The 19,692-nt window shown below is 43.9% G+C and overlaps 1 protein-coding gene across 5 annotated transcripts in view; it reads left to right on the forward strand.

Moving 5' to 3' along the window:
- The window catches only part of PRDM10 (PR/SET domain 10), a 77,545-nt gene that overhangs the window by 18,920 nt on the left and 38,933 nt on the right, over positions 1-19,692 (forward strand). The window contains exons 1-7 of one of the 5 annotated variants that reach the window (XM_082201356.1): positions 1,186-1,547; positions 3,674-3,856; positions 5,327-5,491; positions 7,116-7,175; positions 13,526-13,672; positions 16,635-16,872; positions 18,601-18,842. In XM_082201356.1, coding sequence (XP_082057482.1) covers positions 3,764-3,856; positions 5,327-5,491; positions 7,116-7,175; positions 13,526-13,672; positions 16,635-16,872; positions 18,601-18,842 — 945 coding nt within the window. In that variant the 5' untranslated portion in view covers positions 1,186-1,547; positions 3,674-3,763. Of the gene's footprint in view, positions 1-1,185; positions 1,548-3,673; positions 3,857-5,326; positions 5,492-7,115; positions 7,176-10,003; positions 10,099-13,525; positions 13,673-16,634; positions 16,873-18,600; positions 18,843-19,692 lie in introns of those variants that run through there. The other 4 variants (XM_082201355.1, XM_082201354.1, XM_082201357.1 and 1 more) reach the window with 4 other exon arrangements.

Consider the following 19,692-nt stretch of genomic DNA (forward strand, 5'->3'; position numbering starts at 1 on the left):
CTCAGTTGAAATCCCAACTGCGTTACTGAGGAAGGCAGGAGTCGAAACATTTAACTTGCTAAAGAGTGTTAAATCTATCTCTGTTTCATCATTCACTTATCAATATATGCCCATGGAGACTGTTTATCAGCTGCTGTATAAAAAAAAATTGGTTTGGAAACTCAAGAGCATTTCTTATGTAGTCTGAGATACAACACAGGGGGCTTTTGGTCGGAGGATTAAAGTAAACATTCTCGAGGGTATGTGGAGTTCCTTAGGCACACGTAAAGTAGTTCTTTGGATCCTAGCCATAGGAACACTTGCGGATGTTTCCTCCTCGCCATGTAATAATAATATATTGGCATATTAAGATCGGTTATCCAGGGGTTTGCTTCTGATGCATGTAAACTTGCCAGATGTTCCTTGTTTCAAGGGGGTGTTCCAACTACAATAATGGATGTTTCTTATTTACCACTGCTGCAGCTCTCCTGAACTTCATAGCACAGAGTGCCCTATTTTTGCAGTGTCTCTTTATTGTCATGGTGTGGTGGTAGGGGCGAGAGAGAGATTTGGCAGGCTGGGATCTTGCGCTAAGCCTGAGAGGGAGGCACTGTTTGGCATCTAGAGCCTTATACGCAGTCTGATAAATGTAGAGAAGGCAGTGTCGTGTTGCGTTCAGATGCTGAGACCGTGTTGGTTTTTCTACTGTTCCACTGAGGGACATTATTGTTCGCCTTTCCTGTATTATTGATTTGAGTCTTCTGTAATAAGTCATGCATGGGGGGGGGGATATATTGACTCAGAGCCTGCAAGAGTTCTAAAATGCTAGCAAGCAAGATGAATGGAAGGGGTGGTATTTGCCTCTCCCCGTCCCCGTGCTTCATTTACAAGCCAAATGCCATTATATGGGCATAAATTATGTCTAAAAATGATTTGCATTTAAAATTGAAATGGGTGGAGCAGTCACCGAGGAGCCTTTTGCTTTCTTTCTTGTGCATTGGCAAGGGTTGCTAACTATTAGATCAGCTCAGCCAGCCAGCCAGTCAGTATAAAATAAAGTTAATTGGACTTGCCGAAAATCAAATGGCCTCAGCCTTGCACTAATTCCTAAGTCTGTGATTTAATAATGACACTGGAGACGAAGGACTGGAAAGGTGCTGAATGACTGTCTAAACCAATCAGCAGAGCTGTAAATTACACTTCTGAGATTCCCAGTGGCAGATTGAGACGCGTGGTTGAAATCGCAAGGGGTGGATAAAGCCATACATGGAAGCAATTTGTCAAGATTCCCGAGCTTACGTAAATTGGAATTTAAGCTTCATTTTTAATTCTCTCTCTTTCTCAGCATTTCAGCTGCCAAGAGGGACCGCACATTTGGGATCAGGAGGAGGAGCAGCCCCTGAGCGGAGGGGCTGGTTAAACGCTGAACTAGAAAAATAAAAACAAGTCAATTAGGGACTGAAGGTTTTTTTAAACAACGACAACAAACAACAACAGGCCAGTTTCAATGTAACATTTCATGCTTACATGATGACTCTTCAACATCATCTAATGAGCACATACGAGTGGTAGTTATTTTGGAACGGTAATCTGCATAACTTCCAAATGTCATTCATGAATGTGAAATGTTGCATCGAATGAGCTCATTTGAAACAGGATAACGCTGGTTATAATCAGATAATTTGCTCAGTGAAATAGCACCCAGTGTGCGAACAAGTCCACTGGTTGTTTCCTCCCTGCAAACAAGCTGCAAACTTTGTTGCTATGGAGCACCCCCTCCTGGACAGCATGAAAGCAAGTACAGTACTGCGTCTTGACTTTCCATGCAAATCTGGCTTTCAGTCTGCTGGAAATTCGCTTTGATTTGGGGGACGCAAATTGGTAGGAACAACTTGTTTGTAAACTCTATTGCCTCCCTGTTAGGGGAGTGCAGCAGTGATCAGGGCAAATAATTGAATCGGGTGTCTGTCTCTGCCAGGCCTAACATCACTGTTCAGTACAACAGTTTGTGCTCCTCTTAAATGTATGCTGCATTCTAAATGCTTCAGGATTGAATAACGGAGTATACTTTCACAAGTGACACCAAGGGTGTATTTTTGTTTCTGTTCTTGGGACTAGCCAGCGTTGCATGCTTGCTGTCAGTTGCCAGTCATCATAACTGGCCACAGGAAAACAACACTGTGGCCTTCACATACTGGAAGGTGGTTGATATTTCCAGACCCTTCAAGTGTTTCCAGGGACAACCCTGATTTAGACAAGCTGTCCCGGTTTCTGATTTGATCCTTGAATGTCCCTCTTTTCCTTAGGATGCCCCTGTTTTCATTGGAGAAATGTTGGAGGGTATGGAGTTATCCGACCCCCGAGCCGTCTGAAGGCAATCCTGTACAGTATAGGGAAGGTTTTTTAATGTTTTATTATGGTTTTATATATGCTGGAAGCCGCCCAGAGTGGTTGGGGCAATCCAGTAAGATGTGTGGGGGTATAAATAGTAAAATTATCATTATGTGATGGGAGGTCCCTATTTTCATCAGAGAAATGTTGGAGGGTATGTATTTCTAAGAACACAAAAACATGAACATTAGAACATGTTCAGCTTGGGTTTCCGTGACACCATATTCGAAATCTAGGACTGCTTTAGTTTTCTCTCATTCATTACACACAAACACACACACTCGGAGTCCATTGCCTAGTGCCAGGTGCAAAATACATACAGTGGTACCTCGGGTTAAGTACTTAATTCGTTCCGGAGGTCCGTTCTTAACCTCAAACTGTTTTTAACCTGAAGCACCACTTTAGCTAATGGGGCCTCCCGCTGCTGCCGGAGCATGATTTCTGTTCTCATCCTGAAGCAAAGTTCTTAACCCAAGGTGCTATTTCTGGGTTAGTGGAGTCTGTAACCTGAAGCGTATGTAACTCAAGGTACCACTGTACACTACACTGAAAATTAAAGAATCCTAAACCCAGGCTTTTGTTCTGAGTACCAGAACTGAATGGAGCTCACAGTCCTTACATGCAAAACCCCACTCCCAAGTTACCCCAGGATTTCTTTCTTTCAGCAATATTTGGTGGTGTCAAGTTATTTTGTTGCTGTTATTATTGAATGTTTGAAAGTCAAAACCCTTGCTGATCAAATCACTCAGAGATGTACTATAGATCTATCCTGATCCCTGCCCACTACTGATATAGGAAACTGACACTGGTATGAGCATCTCTTGGGAAAGGTGCCAAAGCTCTGATTATATTTACATAAATAAGGATTTGTATTGTTATGGTAGATGCAAGATGCCCATCACTGTGCCTGCCAAAGTTTGTGTGTGTGGGAAAGTGTCTGTATATTTCAGAAACTCTTAGGGTGAACTTGGAGACACTACTGCAGTGGCAGCTAAACCTGCCCAGCTGCTCATGGTGACTGATTGCAGCATCTAGTTTTGCTCTCTCTCTCTCTCTCTCTCTCTCTCTCTCTCTCTGCTGTGACCCAGATTGCATGTTCATTTTGTCCCATAGAAATAAATGGGAATCATGGACAACTGAGCTATTCCCTTTCTGTATAGCTCCACGCTAGAGCCCAATGAAGCCTAGGGAGCTGGGGTTTTTATGGGTGGTCAAGTTTCATGGTTCCCTTTGTATTACTGTAAAGTATGCAGTTCTTTGATATATATATATATATATTCTCTTCCCCTCTCTTTCTGTATAGCTATGGTACAGAAGGTTACCTTGTCTCGAGACAAAACAGCCAGATGAATCTTTTCAGCCAAGCTCAGTTTCGATAATTAGTTATCACACTATGGAGCCCGACAGCAGGGACGACATCGACTTGAAAGAGGAAACCGCACAGGTGTGGTCTGAATCAGCTGAGCAGGAACAGAATACTGCTCAGGTGACTAGTGCTTATTGCATTTTCTAACTGCTGATGTTCACGCAGTCTGTGTATATGAATAGGGGCATCCTTGCAGTAGTTCAACCTGCTTCTTAAAGGGATTTGTGTGTGTAGATTGTTATTGGATGTATGTGAAGCTGTCTTGAGGGTTCGATTTTTGCATGTTACAGAAATTTCCCTGGCTATAGATTTTATTCTATGAAGTTCTCCCTAAGGTTTCAGATACACCAAATAAAATATGTTGGGGTTTTTTAAAAAAATTGTTTTTTTTTAAGTGGCTATAACACAAGAAAGAAAAGTGACATTATCATTTGTGTTCCAGCTTATTAGAAATATCACATTTCCCATAAATCTTATCAGTCTACATTACTTTTAAAAAGTTACATTGTATTTCTTATACATATATAATGTAATACTGTACATACTTAGATAAGAGAGGAAACTTAGGGTTTGAGGATAGCACATTCTGTCCTTTATAACTTAATAGCTGTACTTCACAAAATAGTTGTTGATGACTGTTTTGTATTGGTAGGGCCATTGAAGATTAACAATTAGGCTCTAATTTCATTTGGTCCAGGTACTCTTAGGGTTGTCCTCTTTTCCCTTGATACAGGATTTGTACTTTTAACAGCTGCATAACAGGTAGAAATCCAACAGGCCTAGTTTCTTTCCCTTCACCTACATGCCTGCAAGTATTATATGTATTGGATTTTTATGTACTATGAATCTGATAGAGATGCACAACCTTTTAGGAAACAAGACAGCTGTAATTGACCTCAATGGTACTAAACAGATTTCGTTCAAATATCCCAGTTAAGCTGGATCTTGGATTGAACTGTTAGTGATTTCGGTACCAAATTTTCAACAAAAGTGGCATTTTAGTTTAGGCTTTCTTATTCACCTAGTTTTGGTTTTTTCTGAGCTAATTCTGTGTGAGTTGCCAATGTAGTCTGGAATATCACTAGGGATACACAGGCAACTCCCCATTTATGTGCATGCAGTTGACACGGAACCACGCAAGCGTGCATTGTGCTGAACCAAGAAGTGAATATAAAAGTGCAAAAACAGCACTAGAAGAGCCCAGAAGGGGCAAAAAAGGCGCACAAACAGTGCCTAGCAAAACCAGGAGCCCTTGCACTGAGTGTTGAGGCCTCTGGAGAGTGTGCTGTTTGAACAGGGAGGTTTGGAAGGAGTGATTGTGGAGTTTGACCAGTCTGGTAAGTGCTACTGGTTTTTAAGCTTGTTTTTTTCAGGGGTTTTCAAAGGTTTAGTGTGTGTTTGCAGGCTTTTTCAATGGTGTTTCAGATATACATGATTGCACTGACACACACAGTGCCTTGAAATGTAACCCCCCACATGAACTGGGAGTAGCCTGCACATATGTGTTACCGTACATTCTTATGCACAGCTTTGTGTCTGGACAGTTCCTGACATTTCTTCTCTGCCCCTGTTCCCCTTCCCTTTCTCCAGGTCCACTTTGTCCCTGAAGGTGGAACTGTGGCTCAGATTGTGTACAGCGATGATCAGGACCGTCCTTCACAGCAGGTGGTCTACACTGCCGACGGCACATCTTACACCTCTGTGGACACCTCGGAGCATACCCTGGTGTACATCCACCCCGTGGAAGCCACTCAGGCATGTGACATCTCACATCCCCTGTCTCTTGTCTACTCGTGGCTGCAAAGAGCAATAATTTCATTCAGAACTTGGGCCAGCTGCCTGCAAAGCTGTGTGAATGCCTAATAGTCCTCAGCTGTGCATAATCATCTAGCCATTGGTGAAGGGGGAGTTTGGACCTTTCATGCTAAATGAGAGTGCAGATGTTGTAATCAAAAAATGCTGGGAGGCTATTGAGTATGAAGCCCTGTCCATTTCGCTTCTCTGAAACTGGAATAATTTAGCCTTTTTCCCCCTTCAAAAGATGACATGAGTAATCAGTGCAACAATATCAGCCATCACAGTGTTCTGTAAAACAAGGGGGTTCCTAATCCATTCTTTTCAGATTCCTTATTTGCATAGCCAAGTTTAGGTAACTACTAATAATTCGGGCATTGGAACTTGTATTTTTCTAACAATTGTACTAGTCCGTAGACTTGAGCTGGACAAATCTATTGATAGGTTTTCAAACTTTGTGCCTTTAGGAAATATTTGAAACAATGATTTGTTTGCATGCTCTATGCATTACTTGTGCATTGCGGAGGACCTTGGACCCTGTTCTATGGTGTGCATTTATGGGGGGGGGAACACAGGGAGCTAGGTGCCTTGACAACAAGTCAGACCACTGGTTAGCTAATTCAGTACTGCCTACACTGACTGGCAGCAGCTCTGCAGGGTATCAGATGGCGGTCTTGCCTAGAGATGCCACCAATTGAACCTTGGACCTTTTGTATGCAAAGCATTACAGTGCTGCTGAGCAACAGCCCTTTGCATCTTTACTGATCAGACTTGTTTGGATTCTCCAGTGGTTCATGTGAGCGAGAAACTGCAGACAACTTGGTACACTTTGGAATTTGTGTTAGTACTTTCTAGATGGAAATGCAACATCACACTCAACACTTCTGTGTTTCCACATTGCTGAGGAAGATCAGTAGTGGTTGGAAAGCTGTCTTTCAGGAGAGCGTATCTATTGTTACTGATCTTCTCATTGGGAGATCTCTAAAAAGCTGTTAACGAACCCCAGGAACATGATTTGAGAACCGCTGTTCTAATTTAAACAAACCATATAGCTGCTGGTAACAGTAGCCTACTAAATTCCCAAATCCCAGTCCATCCTCTGTTTCCTTACGCTGCCGTTCCTATTTCAGGCCCCCCTCCCCAGTCTGAATTGCACTCCATTTGGGTGATTTACTGTTCCTGTTTTAATCAGGTCCTTCTACTTCTTTAACCCTTGGCTTAAATTGTCAAGCAGGATTTTGCTTTTAAGCTTTAATGTGAGCGCTCTTGAGTTGACGTAGAGAGAGAGAAAGCACGTACAAACAACCTGCTACAATTTGGAATTTATGTTAAGTGCTTTCAAGATGGAAGCTGTTCTGTCAATATACCACCACCACCTCACACTTTATAGGTGGACTGTTGGCATTAAGAGTGCATTTCATAAATACACTGTAGTGGCCAAGGTAACTGGCCTTATGGAAATTGAATGAAATCAGCCGTTTGTCCAATGCCACTTTCCTTTCAGCAAGTTTGTTCTGTCACTGTGAGCTTCGCATAACCAAGCGTTACCGAGACCCTCTTAATCATTCTTTATTATTTTGTTCAGACTTTGTTTACAGACCCATCCCAAGTGGCATACGTCCAGCAGGATGCAGCGACACAGCAGGTAAGGTTCAGGCTTTTCGGTTGCGCTTTACATGTGTCTGTTGATGGGCTATGCATTTATTTTGTCCTGTTCTTGTCTCTGCAAAACCTGTTCAACGAGAGATTATAGTGGGATTGGCGTGAATGTACATTCACCTTCCTGAAGGGACTCATTTGTTTCCTACCATAGTCATGCAGTTCTAGCACGGTGGCAGTCACAGAGAAACCTAAATTCTCAGTTTAGAAAAATGGTAAGTGAGTGGATAGCTCTGGTGGTTAGAGCATGGTGCTGATAATGCCAAGGTTGCAGGTTTGATCCCCGTATGGGACAGCTGCATATTCCTGCACTGCAGGGGGGATGATCCTCAGGGTCCCTTCCAACTCTGCAGTTCTATGATAGCTCTGTATAGAAGGTGTGGAGAAATCTAGTGGAGCTGAATGTTGGAAGATTCAGAACAGACAAAATAAAAGTGCAGTGGTACCTTGGGTTAGGGACGCGGGTTGCGCTGTGGGTTAAACCACAGAGCCTAGGGCAGGGGTCTGCAACCTTTAAGACAAAAAGAGCCACTTGGACCCGTTTCCGAAGGGGAAAAAAACTGGGAGCCACAATCGGGCGGGAAGGTGACATCGGGACGGTGCGTGACTAACGCACGCACCGCCCCCATGTGACGTCACAGCCAGTACAGCACCCGCCACAGTGGGGAGTGTCAGGGCGCACAATGCGCCTCCTCCCCTCGCTAGTATCCACCCCGGAGCTGCGGCAAAGGTGTAAAAGAGCCACATGCAGCTCTGGAACCGCGGGTTGCCGACCCCTGGCCTAGGGCTTGCCAATCAGAAGGTCGGCGGTTCTAATCCCCGTGACGGGGTGAGCTCCCATTGCTCGGTCTCTGCTCCTGCCAACCTAGCAGTTCAAAAGCACGTCAAAGTGCAAGTAGATAAACAGGTACCGCTCCGGCGGAAAGGTAAACGGCGTTTCTGTGCACTGCTCTGGTTCGCCAGAAACGGCTTAGTCATGCTGGCCACATGACCCGGAAGCTGTACGCCAGCTCCCTTGGCCAATAAAGCAAGATGAGCCCCTCAACCTCAGAGTCAGTCATGACTGGACCTAATGGTCAGGGGTCCCTTTACCTTTACCTTTATCTTTACTTTGGGTTACAAACTTAATTTGTTCTGGAGGTTCATTCTTAACCCGAAACTGTTCTTAGCCTGAGGTGCGCTTTCACTAATGGGGCCTCCCACTGCCGCTGTGCCGCCAGCACGCAATTTCTGTTCTCATCCTGGGGCAAAGTTTGCAACCTGAGGAACTATTTCTGGGTTAGCAGAGTTTGTAACCCGAAGCGTTTGCAATCCAAGGTACCACTGTACTTCTTCACATAGGGCACAGCTAAACTACGAATTTCTCTCCCTCCCGCAAGATTAGAGATGACCACCAACTTGGATGGCTTTAAAAGGTTGGACCAATTCATAGAGGATAAGGCTATCAACAGCTGTCCCTGGCAGAATGCCTCTGAATGCCAGTTACTGGCAATCCTAAATGGGAAGTGTTGCTGCTGCACTCAGGTCCTGCTCAGGGACTTCCCACAGGCCTAGGGTTGGCTACTGTGAGAACAGGATGCTGGGTTAGGAGGTGGGCCTTTGGCTTAATTCAGCAGGTGTCTTCTTAAATCGTTAAGGTGCTCTTCCTTGGGCCAGCTAACATGATGAAAGGTCACCTAGTGTCTAAAGCAGGGGTAGTCATCCTTTTTATACCTACCGCCCGCTAATGCAGCTTTCTTGATGGTAAAATTTCCTTACCGCCCACCAGTGCTCGATGGAAGGAGGATTCAGCTTGTGCCCTAGAACCCCCTACCGCCCACCTAGAATCCTGAAATGCCCACTAGTGGGTGGTAGGGATCAGGTTTGACAACCCCTGGTCTAAAGAATGTCCTGCAAGGTCAGTTTTAAGAATGTTAAGAGGGCTGCTTAACTAAGATTTCCTGTTCCGAAAACATTCTACTATATCTTTCATTTAAGTTATCAAAAAACAAACAAACCCCCAACCTGTTTTATTGTTTTGTTTGTACACCCACATAATTGGGAGATAACAGCATTTCTCGTTTATACAGGCAGAAGCTTTTTCGAGTTTTTATTTGGGATATAACTGTAAAAGCTAAAAATTCCAATTACTTGCTGCTGTGTCTGATGTATATAGTCCTAGTTTTGTGCTTGATGTGCTCACTAGTGTGAAATTGACTAGGAGTAGCATGAAATTGAGGACTGGGGATGTGAGGATTCGAGGATGCAAAAGGGAGGGGGGGACCCTGTATTTGAAAAGGACTAGCTTCTCATTTAATCTGCCATGGAACAGGAAACGGGATGGTTAAGGTCCAAGGCTTGAGATCCTTTCAGTCCTAAACCACTATGTACAGCACAGGTTTGTGGAAGTAGTACTTGAAATGATTTGATAGCTGTGTTAGCGACTTATAAAGTGAGACGATACATTTCAGTTAATATTCTAGAAACCTCTGGTACTATAGGTGTGAACCCACCACTGATTAGAAGACACTAGGGTGTTTTTTTGGATGGGATTTCCCCAAATAAATGGTTTGATGCTTTAATGCTTGGCCTCATGCTACCCTCACCAAGCAAAAAGCAGCCGGATTTTGGTGGCTCTGAATTTTCCAGCCTCCCTCCTGACAGTTAAGGGAGGGTTTTTAGCTTATACGTATTCATACTGAGAGAGAAAGAGAGGTAGCTACCTGGTGGGCTTTTGTGGTTCTTTCTCATCTCTCTCATCTAATCTCCCCTGCTCCCCAACCAGCTGGGGTGATTAGCTGAATGAGATAACTAGAATGTCTCTTTCCTTTTTAGTATGACTTCAAGTGAGGTGCCTTCAGCTTTCCTTGACTGCCAGCTGTTGGGAGGAAGCCTTCAGAGCTCTCTATAGCCTGGCAGTTTTCTATTTGGTGAGTGTAATGTGTAGCCAGGCTGTTGGTCCAAAGACAAAAATATGAGAAGCACAGGCATTTTTTATTTTTAATGGAATATTGTATCTGTACCTCATATCCAGTAAAGCCCAGAGCTCACTTGTGGGCAGTGAACAAGACCTTTGGTAAACTGAATGGACCCAGTCTCTGTTTCAGATCAGGTTCATTGTCATGGGCCCTGCAGGGAGTGGCCTGGCCAAGTCAGGGTGGAGGAAGGGAGTGGTTAGCCAATGATTCTGGGAGAGATCTAGTGGGCTGGGAAGGTCCTTGCCTGGGTTAGGAAGGTCCAGGATTAGGATCCCAAAGGAGGTTTGTGTGTGTGTGTTCTTTCCTGTCACCCTGTCCCATCTCCCTGCTGGTCCCAAGTGGCTCTTTTGATTTCCAAAGTAGTTTCTAGCAAAAGCTTCAAGTATACCCTAAAAAGCATCTTAAGTGCTACTGGTGCTGTGGGGATTCTGCCAGAGCCCATCAGCAAGCAGATCTCAAGTACTGTACAGGATTGCATCCTAGGAAACATATAATGCAAGGTTAGCTATAAAAACAATAGGAAAATGCCAGCAGTGGGGAAGAGAGGATGTACATTAGCAAACTGTTTAGGAGCATAGTAAAACAAACAAACAAAAAATACAGGTATATTTTGGAAAAAGAACAACAAAGAAAAACACGCTTAACATGAGCGTGTTCATTGAGCAGAAATAAGAAAGACAAATTTAGAGAATTGCAGCATGATAGGGTTTATTAAGGCAAGTGTCATGAAGAATCATTTTGAATTTGAATCCTTTTTGCTTCAAACACTAAAAAGGCAAATGGAAGCAGTGGAAGGACTGAACAATAAGCTGAAAACTATGAATGATGTTTTAAAGGAAGAAAAGATGGTGGGAAGGAATACATGTGAATTACTGGCAACATACACCTGCTGTATCAATGTTTGATAAAGCTTGCATTTCTTTAAAATGTTAATGTAAGTTTTGAATGGTTGTTTTTGGTCAAAAATAGAAGAATTAATTTATGGAAAAAGAGAAAGGGGGCAAGAAATAAACACCTGGCCTGGACATGGAAAGGATTGACAGATTGATAGCTCGCTCTTCTGTTAACCAAAAGGTTGGTGGTTTGAGCTCATGGAGGGATGGCTGTGAGCAGGTTTCCTACATTGCAGGGGGTTGGACTAGATGACCCTTGAGAGTGGCTGGGGAAACCCAGCCAGATGGGCGGGCTATAAATAATACATCATCATCATCATCATTATTATTATTATTATTATTATTATTATTATTATTATTATTATCCCTTCCAACTCTATGCTTCTATGAAGCTTTTTTTAAAAAAATATTGCATAGAATGTTCACTATGAACAAGAATAAAAAACAATATTCAGGATCAAAAGAATGTTGCATTTAATTTGAAGTAAATAGTGATGGGGGCGGATTCAACACAAATGGTAGGGACAGAATATACAAACAGGCTCATTGTTCCACATTTTTCCTAAACCTATTATTATTAGTATCATCACTGTACATGGTGCTTTACAGAGCAGTATAACCAAAAGAACTTGGAACAATACAATAACTCTGAATTTCACTGTGGAAAGCGAGATGCATAATGAGTATGCCAAAGGAATGAAGATCTCTCAAACCTTTCAAAGTCGAGACACAGGAGTCCACAGACGACAGAGTCCAATGTCACATATTTGACATTAACCAGCATGACGTGAAGGCTGCAACATGCTACATTCCTGTTCTGTGGTAAAAACAGGATGGCACCCAAGTCTTTCCCTCAGTCCCTTTTCTTCAGGCCAGAAGAAACAAATTGCACCCTGCCTCTTTCTGTGCACGTGTGTTATTTCAGCAGGCTTGCAGTGGTCAAGAGTAGCAACAGCCTAAACACACTCATCCCCTCGTATGTGATGCAGGTCATGTATATTTAACAATGGTGCATGCATTCCTTACGCTGACTGATGTTAATAGGAAAAGCATGCAAGTGTCACGAGTGCGTTATCGCTGTATCCTCAGTCCTCTTGCTAAAGGCCCGGCGCAGCCTAGACAGCAGCACTCTTGGCAAACCAAATGTTCCCATGGAGAGATTTCCATTTTGTTTGTGAGTGGTTATCATTTTATTAGAGCAGCTGCTAGCCCTGCAGGTGTTGCATGTACCCTCTTCCTGTGAGAATTCCCTGAACTACTTTAGCTGCTAAAATAATAATCGAGGTCCCTGCTGTTTTTTGGGAAAGACCTGTTGAAATCTTAGCGCTTCAAAAGCCTTTGTGTATTCGTCTCTTGATTTCTCCCAACATATGTAACTGGAATGAAACAAGAGTTCGCTAAGGGTGTTTTTGCTTGTAAGCTGTTTTGATACCCTGCAGTGGCAGGTTTTGTGCTGACTCCTCCCTGCCAGCACGCCTGGAAGTGTGCTAATGATGCCTTGTGGGTGTGTGCCTGGCAACAGGGAAAGATCACTCTGTTCAGTCAGCCCCTTTCTACTTTGCTCCCCCCCCCTTATTTGTGGTCACTTTATTCCATAAAGCCTTTTGCAGCCATGATTTCCAGCTATGCTGGAGATAAAGCTGAAAAGGCTATGGGAGAACAGCTATTCAACGCTTTAAGGGTTGGCATGTTGGAAAGATTAAATATATATCTTGCAATAACAATTTTCCAGTCCTGGTACCATCTTCTGGAATGGGGTTCAACAGCAGCACAAGGTTTTTGGTCGAAATCAGGCTCTTTTTTGGGGGGGGGGTTGCCACCCCCTTCCCCAGTTATCAACCCAGAGGGAAAGGAGGATTTGTGGAATATGAGATTTGGCAACATGCCATTGTGCACGCCTCGGGCAACTCCCTCGCCCTTCTCAAACTGGCATCTCCTACAAAGCATGCCACCCTGGGCTGCTTTGGGAAGAAACGCGGAGTACACATTTAATAAAATAAATAAATATAACTTGTTTCTGACCTGTACTGGATCATTTGAAAAGGCCCACATTAACTTGGGGAAGGGCTATAGCTCAGTGGTAGCGCATCTGCTCTGCATACAGAAGGTCGCAGGTTCGATCCCTGGTATTTCCAGGTAGTGATGGATAGCCACTGTCAGTGCCAACAGTGCTGAGCTAGATGGACCAGAGGACTGACTTAGGATAAGGCCATTTCCTCTGGTTCCTAACTTACAGCAGTTACACAGGCAGCTCCACTGTATTTTTATAGCAGAAAGGAATCTCACATAGGGATGGGGGGGGATGTTATATCTGCATTGTCTCTCGAAGTTTTAAATAATTACTGACACCTACCTCTACCCATTCAGACACCTTTCGGATACTGTATTTTGCAACCTAAAAGACCTGGCTTTCAGGACTTGCTGTAGCCAGACAAATCTGAATGATGGAGATGCCACAGGACTAAAACGAGTGCCTGTGATTTTAGGTAACTGTGCTCTTGCCTGCTACTCCTCCTCCTCCTCCTCCTGATGCTGCTGCTGCTGCTCAGAGCATGAATCCCACCCACCTCTCTGTGCTTGGCAGCGTTGCCGACCCCTCAGCGGCTCTGGAGCAGGACCCTCAAGCAGACAGAGTAAGTTGCCAGGTGCCCCATTGCTTTTACATTTGAACTCTCCATTTCATGTCCCCATTAAAAGAAACCAGGACCCAACAAAACCAATAGAAATTTGAGCGTCGGCTTTTGTTGTGTTCATTCGGAAGCCACCTGGAGCCAGGTGTAAAATAGCAGGGGGAAGGCGGTTAGCCCAGAGGTAAAATAATGGCTGCAAAGGCAGCACCAGTTACGCACTGCATCGCATCAGCAGTGAACCATATATTAGGATAACCCACATCACCCTACCGTAGTGTTACTATCTGTCTCAATGGCTCTGCTCTCTCACCTACTACTGGTAGAGATTAGATTAGCAGGGATTAGAACGTGGCTTCCTCGGTGGTGGCTCCAGCATTGCAAAATCCCTTTCCCAGTGCCCTGCCAGCCCCCTTTTTATCAGCTTTTGGATGTGACTTGATAACTGTTTTATTTCCCAAGGTCCTTGTGGTTTGGTTTTAATTTGACTCTCCTTTTAAAAAAACTGTCTGCTGCATATTTCATGTGCTGTATTACTGTTTTATTTCCTTCCTTTTTTGTAGTTATCCCCCTCTGTGGAACTTCTAAAGGTGGATATAATTTAAAAACAATCAAACTTGTATAATTCATAGGACTAGATAAAATAAGCTGCATATGCAGTAAAAAATCTACCTCTGAGTGGCTACGGATCAGGGAATTTAGCAGAAACTCTAAAACTGCTCAGCAGAGTTACACTAAGATCAGGTCAAAAGCAACCAAGTAATATTAATATTTTACAATATAATGAGGCTAAGAGATAATTGATTCATTCATGGCTAGTCATGGTAGATTATTATTATTTTTTAAAAAACATACAACTGATAATTTAACCAGAAATTCTCACCTGGTAAATTATGCTCAACTGTCTTTTGAACATTTACCTGTGTCAGTACAGAAAGGATTGACAGTGGTAGGCAAGCTGGATTACAGATTGCCTATCTGCCATTGAGGAATTCCTATAAGCGTTCTCAGAACATGGTTTGGAAAATGCTGATGTGCATTCTATACTTTTGCAGTCATGCCACACCCTCAGGGAGTTCTGTTATTTAGTGCAAAATTCAGCATTCCAATAAGCTGTTATAAAAAGCAATAACAGCAAACCCCTGCAGGTTTCTAGTCCTTATTGTTGTTTTTTTTTAAATGTGTTTTTATTAAAGATTTTCTTGATTTACAAAAGTCTAGTCCTTATTGTTGACTGTGAAGATAAGCTTAAATAGACATCTGGCAATGCCTTGTGGAATCTCCGAAGGCAGCATTCCTGCAGCTAGTCTGTGGGGACTTCATTCATCTGCGTTCCACTTTATTCTCCAGCTAGGCCTAGAAGAAGTATATTAAACCAGCATTGGCAGATTTTTATTTGCACCATGTATTCGGATTGAAGAATTTAGCATAATTTATGTTTGTTTATGTGAAAAAGCAACATTTTGGCTACCTTGACCCAGAATTTGGGTTCATTTTATTTAAATGCCAAATATACATAGCTCTAAGCATGCCTAGCACTGAGGTTTCACTTCTAATTTATTGAAAGACTGTAATGCTTTGTGATGTGTGTGTGTGTGTGGCCTGTTCCTTAAGCTCTCTTACAGAAATTCCCTTCCCCCTCCACACACACCTATTATACTGATTTCTGCCTCATCTGCAGTGCACTATGGGCATTTAACTCTTCTCTTCATAGAAAATAAAATATAACACTCTTTAAAATTAGAGCACCCATTGCCCTTAAGCAGTTAGGAGGTTGCTTTTTGTTACAAAGGTTTTAGATTTTAATTAGCTAGTCTCTTAACCGAACCCTGTGTTTTGAGTGCATTGGTGTTGTTTTCTCTGGCTTTCATGGAGTGAGAAAATTATAGACAGGATCATTTTGGGGGCATATTTTAATGTCAAACTAATTAAAGCAGAAAATGGAGATCCTGGGTGGCTTCACTTGGAGATGGAATAAGGAAAGGGGTAAGCTCAGTTGCAAAAAGCCTTTCTGGGGAGCCAAAGGTTTTTCTGATTTAATGCCGCCTTCTTGCCAGTCTCCATCACTATTAGTGCGCTGAATACTTTTTGCTAGGCTTAATAAGACGTTGGTCTCGTGAAAGCAGGTTCTTGATATTCTCTCACTTTACAGCAAATAGACCTGAGATGGTGGCTTGGCTCAAGATGCCTACTGTTTTCATGGTTGCAAAAGCATTTGAAGCCATCTGTTCTGCAATCAAGCGTAACACTGTCCACCAGACTCTTAATAGTTCTGAGATATATTTTCACACACTTAGTAAAGTTCCCCACCTGGCAATTGTCTCCTACGCCTGAACAATGTGGAGAGTGAACTACATGAGATTTGAGCCCACCTGTAGTCAGAAATTTGGCAGTGTCCAATGGCAGCAGGGCAGCTTAGGGAGCAAATGGAAGCCTGTGTGATCCACCCTGTGCTATCCTCCAACACTTCTCTTCTTCCCCTAGTGTCCACTCCCCAAGGCAGCTGCCTCCATCGGCCTGATGGTAGGGCCGGCCCAGCGTGCATCCATTTCAACATTCAACATGGCAGTAGAGGATTTAGCTGCCATGCTGCCTGCCACCCATCTCTCACACCACCCAGTTGTCCTACTTGCTCTAGGCAAAAAATGAAGCCCTGCTTAGGTATACATCATCTTCTCCAATCTTGAGTCATCTCCAAATAACTTCTACTGAGAACAGACCCATTTAAATGAATGAACCTAAGTTAGCTTGTTTATTTATTTCATAAATTTAGCACACTGCTTGATTGTAAAAACAAACAAAACAAAACAAAACTCAAAGCAGTTTGACTTCCCTGGGTCTATTCTGAGCAGGGCTAGCAAGGGGTACAACCCCAGATGCCACTAGTATTAGCTGAGATATGATCACTATTATTTTCTGGTTTGCTGTTCTGGATCACAGCACATTTTTGCTGATTTCCCCTCTCTAGGTATCAATACCAGTGCACAGCCAAGTTTTGCCTCCTATGGAGGCCGTGGATGAGTCTGGTCCTCTAGAACCTTTGCACAACCCAATAAGTGATACGGAAGCGAAAGAGGAAAATGATGAGGATGATGAGGATGACGATGATGACGAGGATGAGGAAGATGAGGAAGAAGAGGGAGAAGATACCGACATGGATGAATGGGATCCAGATCCACCTCATCCCTTTGACCCAAATGACCTGTGTAAGCATTCGAGGGTATCTTGTTTTTGCTACGCTTCTTCTTCCTTTCATTGGCTTACCACTGCAATATGGGAATGAACCCAAAGCCATTTCATTTGAATTGCACTCCAGGAATCGGTACTTGGAAGCAAGGGGAGTGTTGAAACTAGCATCACTGAACCAGAGAAGTAGGGTCACTTGTTGGATTTACTTTGTTTTTAGTTGAACCCTGAAATCTTATCAACCAGTGCCAGGCACCAAAGACTAACATTTAGAATTAGAGAATATGGGAAGGGCCATAGTTCCATGGCAGGGCATCTGCAGAAGTCCCAGGTTCAGTCTCTGACATCTCCAGGTAGGTCTGGACACAGATCCATGTCAGAGACCTTCTGAGAAACACTGCCAATCAGTGCAGACAACACTGAGCTTGGTGGACTAACAATCTGATTTGGTGTGAGGAATCTTCCTATGTTCCTATTGTTGTTTCTGAGCACATTCTGACTCTAGGAATAGATTTTCAGTACTGGAATCGAGCTCACAGTCCAGTCCACTTACTCCTGGTTAGCTTTCTGCATTTTAAAAGGTAAAGGTAAAGGTACCCCTGCCCTTTTTATGGGCCAGTCGTGTCCTACTCTAGGGTTGTGCGCCCATCTCACTTAAGAGGCCGGGGGCCAGCGCTGTCCGGAGACACTTCCGGGTCACATGGCCAGCGTGACTAAGCTGCTCTGCTGAGCCAGCACCAGCGCAGCACAAGGAAACGCCGTTTACCTTCCCGCTATAAAGCGGTACCTATTTATCTACTTGCACTTAGGGGTGCTTTCGAACTGCTAGGTGGGCAGGAGCTGGGACCGAAAGACGGGAGCTCACCCCGCCGCGGGGATTCGAACCGCCGACCATGCGATTGGCAAGCCCTAGGTGCTGAGGTTTTACCCACAGCGCCACCCGCGTTCTGCATTTTAGCAGCCCAATAAAGATGGCGATAGTCGTTTAGTTGCTACTGTTGTTAAACTATTGGGAGTCAAGAAAACCTTGGCAATCTACTACAAATCACCCAGAGATCTACAAAGAGATCTGTCTCCTTAGTCAGCTGCTTGCAGTGGCCTAAGTCAGGATCTAGTGCAATGCTACTAGTGCTGGCACAAGTTGCCTCCTCAGCACCAGTGGGGGTGCACGCGAAGAACCGTTTATTCATCTGAATTGTGCAGCGGGGTTGTGGAGGGCAGAGGGGAGTGGAAGGCAGTGGAACAAGCCAAGTGGACTGGGGTACTTTCCTCTGAGCTTTTCTACAATCCTTCCCTGTTGGAATCTTTAGGGCAAAGCTCTCTGCATTTAAAGTCTACAACCAGGTGGTGCTGCTTCTCAGGAGAGGAGAAGAATCTTTCCTCCACTATCCCAGAGATCCAACTGATCTGGAGATGGATTGATTCCAACTAAGCCCATGAGGTTGAGGATTTGTGCAGTGGGGACAACCCTTTCAAACAATAGGTGTCCTTTAGCTACTCTGAATGTGGAGGCCTTCGTTGCTAGAATTTGGTTGAGAGTTTCTAGGTTCTGTGCCTCCTGCTTCTAGTATATAAATTAAGGTTACCAGATGGCCCCGTTTCCCGGGGACGGTCCCCGGATTTACAAATCAGTCCCCATTGAAGTTGAAAAGTGTCTCATATTCATTGAAAGAAATCTGGTAACCTTAATATAAATGGGATGTGGGACTTTGTCATGTATTCCTGTCCTTTCCAATTATGTCTTTCAGGGTGTGAAGAGTGTAATAATGCACACCCCTCAGTTTGCCCAAAGCATGGACCCTTGCACCCGATCCCAAACCGGCCTGTACTGACCAGAGCAAGAGCCAGCCTTCCCTTAGTGCTTCACATAGACCGATTCCTGGGAGGAGTGTTTTCCAAGCGGCGCATTCCCAAGCGCACACAGTTTGGCCCTGTGGAAGGACCCCTGGTGAGGCAGTCAGAGCTTAAAGACTGCTATATCCATCTAAAGGTAAAGAGGCACCACACATTTGCTGTGCAACCGACACGTTTCGAGACACGCATTTTGTGCAGTATAGTAATTTCCCCGGAAGGAACTCCAGGGACTCGCAAGAAATGGGATCAACATGACTATGTGATCATACACATCCAGTATGCAGTGCAAATAGAGGAGAGGCAAGACATTTCATGTAGTTCCAGAAGCATCTTGGCGTTCAGTATGCAGGAATCCCATTTCCTTATGGAGAACTAGCTCATAACGATCAGGAGCAGCAATAAGTCTTGTGCTAAATAAAAGACTGATTGTTGTGGCATGAGCTTTAGAAGACAAGAGCCTACTTCATGAGATACACAAAGTGAAAACAATGGGCATAAATTTCTGTCTGTGTGTAGATGCATGGGTCACTGACACACAGAGGTATTGAAATCACTCTGGTACTTGGAAGTGAGAGTTCTATAGCCTCTTTGGGTTTCAGTTTTCGGGGCTGGGGGGACTCGCAGTGACAGCAGGAAGCATAGATCTCTGCAGACGGAATTCAAGTTTCATTTAACGGCAAATGTTAGTGATGGGACTGAACTTCAAATCAAGGGGCTTCAAATTCCAGCTGTTCAGAAACACCTCCTTTGCAAAGCTTATGTCAGGTCAGGGCCAGCCCCTTCCAGAATTAGGGGCCACCTCAACTTGCATTCATTTTTGCCTCCTCACCACAGCTGACCCCATCCATGACTTAAACTTGGGGAGGACTGGTCAAGCAGCCTCCATCAGGCCTTCCATGGTTGTCCCTTGGGTCATGGCACCCTTGAAAGTGTGTGTTGTGTGTGTGTAAATACACATACATATTATTATTATTTATTTGTATGTA

The sequence above is a fragment of the Podarcis vaucheri genome (genome assembly GCF_965113315.1).
Source record: "Podarcis vaucheri genome assembly, chromosome: 15".
Lineage (NCBI taxonomy): Eukaryota > Metazoa > Chordata > Lepidosauria > Squamata > Lacertidae > Podarcis > Podarcis vaucheri.